Consider the following 4,961-nt stretch of genomic DNA (forward strand, 5'->3'; position numbering starts at 1 on the left):
TTCATGCCGCTGCCCGGATTGTCTTTGTCCCTCTGCCCATCTGCCAAGCTAGTTCTCTTCCTCCCTTCAAGGCTCACCTCCTCCATGAGGCCTTCCCAGACTGAGCCCCTTCCTTCCTCTCCCCCTCGTTCCCCTCTCCATCCCCCCATCTTACCTCCTTCCCTTCCCCACGGCACCTGTATATATGTTTGTACATATTTACTACTCTATTTATTTATTTTACTTGTACATATCTATTCTATTTATTTTATTTTGTTAGTATGTTTGGTTTTGTTCTCTGTCTCCCCCTTTTAGATTGTGAGCCCACTGTTGGGTAGGGACTGTCTCTATATGTTGCCAACTTGTACTTTCCAAGCGCTTAGTACAGTGCTCTGCACACAGTAAGCGCTCAATAAATACTATTGATTGATTGATTGATGTAGGCAGGTGTCAAAGTCGTCAGAACAAATAGAATTCAATCCCATTTGCTTGTATCTACCCCAGCACTTAATACGGAGAAGCAGCATGGCTCAGTGGAAGGAGCACGGGCTTGGGAGTCAGAGGTCATGGGTTCTAATTCCGGCGCCACTTGTCAGCTGTGTGACTTTGGGCAAGTCACTTCACTTTTCTGGGCCTCAGTTACCTCATATTTTGCAGAGGTTCCCCTGCGGCTCCAGGCCTGGCAGCCTCCTGGCTGGTCAATCTTGAAGGGGGAGGAGAAAGGAAGAAGGAGGGAGGAGGAGGAACGGGCAGGCTCAGATCCCATCCGCCCCAGGAGGGCCGACGAGCGGCTCGGTCCCGGGATCAGGCTGGAACCGCAGTCTAGTGGGGAAGAAGGACACTAATGTAAATTAATAAATGAATTACGGATATGTACAAAGTGCTGTGGGGCTGGGAGGGAGAGTTTTGTCGAATGAAGGGAGCAAGTCGGGACTCATAACAGTTTTGGTGCTGTGCTGTTTCATGTGACTTTGAAAGGGATTTTGTCCTGGATTTTGTCCGTTCTCGCAGTCGGTTTTTCATAGCCAATGTAGGTGGAAGTTCAGGCCCCAAGATGCATGCAGGGCCAACGAAACGTGGAGCACAGCACACTCAGCTTTGCCCCAGAGACTGACTGGACCTCGATACCTGATCTGGACGTCGTCCAAGCACTGGCATTCATACCCCTGAAACACTTCGATACACTCATCCTCAAATGATTTTCTTGCATATCCCTATCTGATTCAACAGTCCGGGGGACCACAGCACTAACTGACCATAAAGGAGTGTTTGCAATCTCGGGGTCCCAACTCTTATTTGTTAGGACGAAGGGGGTGCGGAAGAGGGTGTATAATTTTTTCAGTTTTTCCCACTCGAGATCCAAAGCCCTTGGGTTTTCCATGATAATAATAATGATGGTATTTGTTAAGCGCTTAGTATGTGCAAAACACTGCTCTAAGCGCTGGGGGAGATACAAGGTGATCAGGTTGTCCCACGTGGGGACAACATCCTCATCCCCATTTTACAGGTGAGGTAACTGAGGCTCAGAGAAGTTAAGTGACTTACCCAAGGTCACACAGCAGACACGTGGCGGAGCCGGGATTAGAACCCATGACCTCTGACTCCCAAACCCTTGCTCTTTCCACTGAGCCACGCTGCTTCTCGTGAGTAGAAGTAGATGTGAGCGAGTGAGTAGATGTGAGTAGTAGTAGTAGGGTGGTTGAGAGAGTAAATAGCTATAAACGTTACTATATAACCCGTGCCTGTGCCACCCCTGGAGAAGCAGAATGGAAAGGGACTCAATCAGGTGGTAAATCCACGAATGAGTAAATTATGTGCAAGGGCTTGGATGGGCTCAGTTCTAACTGGGAATTCTGGGGATAGGAAGTAAATCCCTAAAATCAGGCAGAATCAAGGAGGTTGGGTTGTTGGCAAAATGCCTCCAAAGTCCAGAGGACCGTTAGAGCTGGAATGAAATGAGAGACTACCACCTGAGTGGGGGGGTTTCTGAAAAAGAAAGGAATATTCACCGAGTTAGTTTCCCTATGCATTTATTGATTATAAATTGATTTCATTATACATTATACATTGGTTTCCCTCAGATCCCAGTGGGCTGGGATCAGAGTCGTGAAGTTTTTGAAGGGTCATGAAAGAGTCCATTCTACCAGTTTGGAGGCCATCAATCTGATAAAAAAAAAAAAAACATAGCTTCACTAGTGACTGAGTTTGTGGTCTTTCACGGGGCGGATGGTCAGCGGCCCAGTGTCCTGCCCTCTATGTATAAGACAAGGTGAGAAGACAGGTCGGAGTGGGCCAGAGAAGCAGGTCGGGGGGAAGGTGTAGATGAGACATTTTTCCATGACATTGTAGAAGGAGACGACCCCAGCTTCATAATCCAGGAAAACCCCCAGGCGGCGGATGGGCATTTTCATACTGAGCGGGGTCAAGGGGCTGGAGATCCAGAGATTAGCCCCACGTTTGGTCCGGAAGGTCATCAGGGAGAAAGTGTCCCCGGGAAATATCTGCATGCTGTTCTTCCTGTCCTTCGATTCTTTACACACCGCCACCTCCCACTCGGGCTTGTCTCCCACCTCCACCTCCCAGTAGTGCCTCCCCGAGGTGAACACCGGGGTGCCCAGGACACTGGCACAATTGTCAAATCTGCCTTCATGGTCGGGAACATCCTGGCGGGTTTCCACGAATTTCACACTCTTCCGATCCGGCGATATGATGACGTAAGGACTGGCCGTATCGGGGTCCAGGGTCATGTCCACTGTGGAGAGAGATAAAGTGTCAGTTCTGGGATAGCTGCACAAATCATCCCCGTTATTCCCAAATCCCTCTGATAGGCTGATGACAGAGGGAAATTTTGGTGAACTGTGGTGGAACTCATGGTAAATGCTTTAAGAGAAGATGGCTGGTTTGGGGATTATGTCATTTTTGCTTCCAATGATGATTTGAGAAGATGCTCCAGTTACTGTTTGGGGTGGATCATATATGTCTGATCCCGGAATGGTGGAGAAAAGATGATTGACAGGATTCCTACTCACCTTCATATCTGCTCAGCATTTCCCTCATTCCAGGAATGCTGCATACACTCAGCTCCAAGGAGGAGGCCTTGGGCCATTGCCGCAGGATGAATACACCTCTAGAGAGAATATAGTGTCCGTTACGATCCTTGTTCTTCTCAGGATCCATTATGCCACCCTGACCAGATACCCCCTGCCTTCCCTGTTCTGCAAGAGACCATACTGTTCAGCATGGTCCTGCCTCTTAATGACTTCTCAACGACCCATCCCGCCTTATATATGCGCCTCCCCACGACAGTCAATCAATCCATGGAGCACTTGCTGTGTACAGAGCACTGTACTCAACGCTTGGGAGAGTACAGCACAATAGAGTTTCTGGGGTCCCCTGGGAAGTCTGGAACACATACGTACCTGCTCAACATTCCTTTCAAACCCTGAGGAGGAAAGAGACACCAAATTAGGATTGGGGCCAACAATTGCTTGTCCACCCTCTCTTCCTTAAACGTGGTCCCTGAAGGAGCGCCAAGTTCCCACCTCACCCATTCATTCTATCGTATTTATTTAGCGCTTTCTGTGTGCAAAGCACTGTACTAAGCGCTTTTGCTCATGATCCAAGAGCAAGTTTCACGAGATATATTTTAAGAGATCACTTGCCCTTGTCCCAGAGACCAAGGGAGAAGAAGAAAGTGAGTAGCAAGCTGGACCCAACTCTGGGGACTCTTTTAGTGGAGAGATATTGAGAGCCCCTTGACGGTCCTGCGGAATCTCTGGGACGTCTCCCTGAGTTCCCTCCTTTCCCCATTCCCCGATCCTCAAGTTCTTGCTCCAGGACTGTCACCTGCAACAACTCGGTGTCGCCCCTCTGGCACTTCTCCTCGACATCTGTGATCAGTGCCCGCAGCTTGCGGGTCTGCTCGGACAGTTTTTCCTCGTTCTGCCTCAGTGTCTTCCGATTCTCCGCCGCTTCTTTTTCCAATCTCTCCAGCTTTAACTCCAATTCCTTATCCAGTAGTTGATGCATCCTCTCAAACTCGGACACCAGGTTCTGTTTCCACCTTTGCACCTCCTCCTGCCAGGACACGATTTGGGGTGAAACAGAGGGTTAACTGAGGGTTTCTTCCCTTGCCATCGATACCTTCATCGCCACCCCAATCCCCCACGGTATAGAATGAAACCCGAAAGACAGGAACTTTACCTCCAGATACTCTGAATTCCTTTTCTCCGTAGAGATGAGTTTCTGAACCTGAGTCATTTCCGTCCACAGGTGCTGGAGAAGTTCCTGGAGCCGCTCCTGAAACATCAAGCGGCCATTGATCAAACTGGGAACTCGCTAGTCTAGATCTACAGACCAAGGAGGAATGCTTGTGGCTGGGCGCCAACACCTCAGATAGTTCCCCGGTCTTGGGAAAGGCACCGGTGGATATGGTGGTCACCACCTCTGGGGCACTGAACAAGAGGAAGCGCTTAGTACAGTGCTCTGCACACAGCAAGCGCCCAATAAATACTACTAAATGAACGAATCTAGTGTGGGGTTTACATAGCACCATTTACCCTGTAATCCTCCGCTGCCTCATCTATGGGACACACACGGTGATCGGCATGAACCTCAGAATGGCAACACATCACACACATGGGAAGTTTATCCTCCTGACAGAACAGCTTCAAGGTCTGCTGATGTTCCCCACACAATAACCCCTCTCCTGCGGGGTTCTGTTGCAGTAAATGGGGTCTGAGTTGCTTGCCAATCAGGGCCAGATTCCCCAGACGCTGATTGATCTGCAGGTCTCCGGGCTCACAGGCCCCACGGCACTCCGGACAGGAGAAGGACTCCTGGGTTTCTTCCCAGCTCTTGAGGACACACAGACGGCAGAAGCTGTGTCCGCAGCTGAGGGTCACGGGGTCGACGAAGTACTCCATGCAGACGGAGCAGGTCAGCTCTTCCTGGAGATTCTTGGCCAGATCCTCTGTGGCCAT

General features: G+C 49.8%; 1 protein-coding gene across 1 annotated transcript; it reads right to left on the reverse strand.

The window, feature by feature from the left end:
* Positions 1 to 2,171: 2,171 nt before the first annotated feature.
* LOC119949176 (probable E3 ubiquitin-protein ligase TRIML1) lies at positions 2,172 to 4,961 on the reverse strand. The gene is made up of 6 exons (XM_038770718.1): positions 4,539 to 4,961; positions 4,183 to 4,278; positions 3,826 to 4,056; positions 3,399 to 3,421; positions 3,009 to 3,106; positions 2,172 to 2,731 (listed from the first exon to the last, which is right to left on the reverse strand). The coding sequence occupies exons 1-6, from the start codon at positions 4,959 to 4,961 to the stop codon at positions 2,172 to 2,174; spliced, it is 1,431 nt and encodes a 476-aa protein (XP_038626646.1).

This window comes from Tachyglossus aculeatus, chromosome X2 (assembly GCF_015852505.1).
Source record: "Tachyglossus aculeatus isolate mTacAcu1 chromosome X2, mTacAcu1.pri, whole genome shotgun sequence".
Taxonomy (NCBI): Eukaryota; Metazoa; Chordata; class Mammalia; order Monotremata; family Tachyglossidae; genus Tachyglossus; species Tachyglossus aculeatus.

Excerpts from the sequence above, each read along its gene's own strand:
- LOC119949176 (XM_038770718.1), bottom strand. The coding sequence starts at position 4,961 with ATGGCCACAGAGGATCTGGCCAAGAATCTCCAGGAAGAGCTGACCTGC. Across the intron at positions 3,422-3,825 it reads GCGACACCGAGTTGTTGCAG|GGTTTGAAAGGAATGTTGAG; the intron begins GTGACAGTCCTG and ends TTTCCTCCTCAG. Across the intron at positions 2,732-3,008 it reads AATGCTGAGCAGATATGAAG|TGGACATGACCCTGGACCCC; the intron begins GTGAGTAGGAAT and ends CTCTCTCCACAG.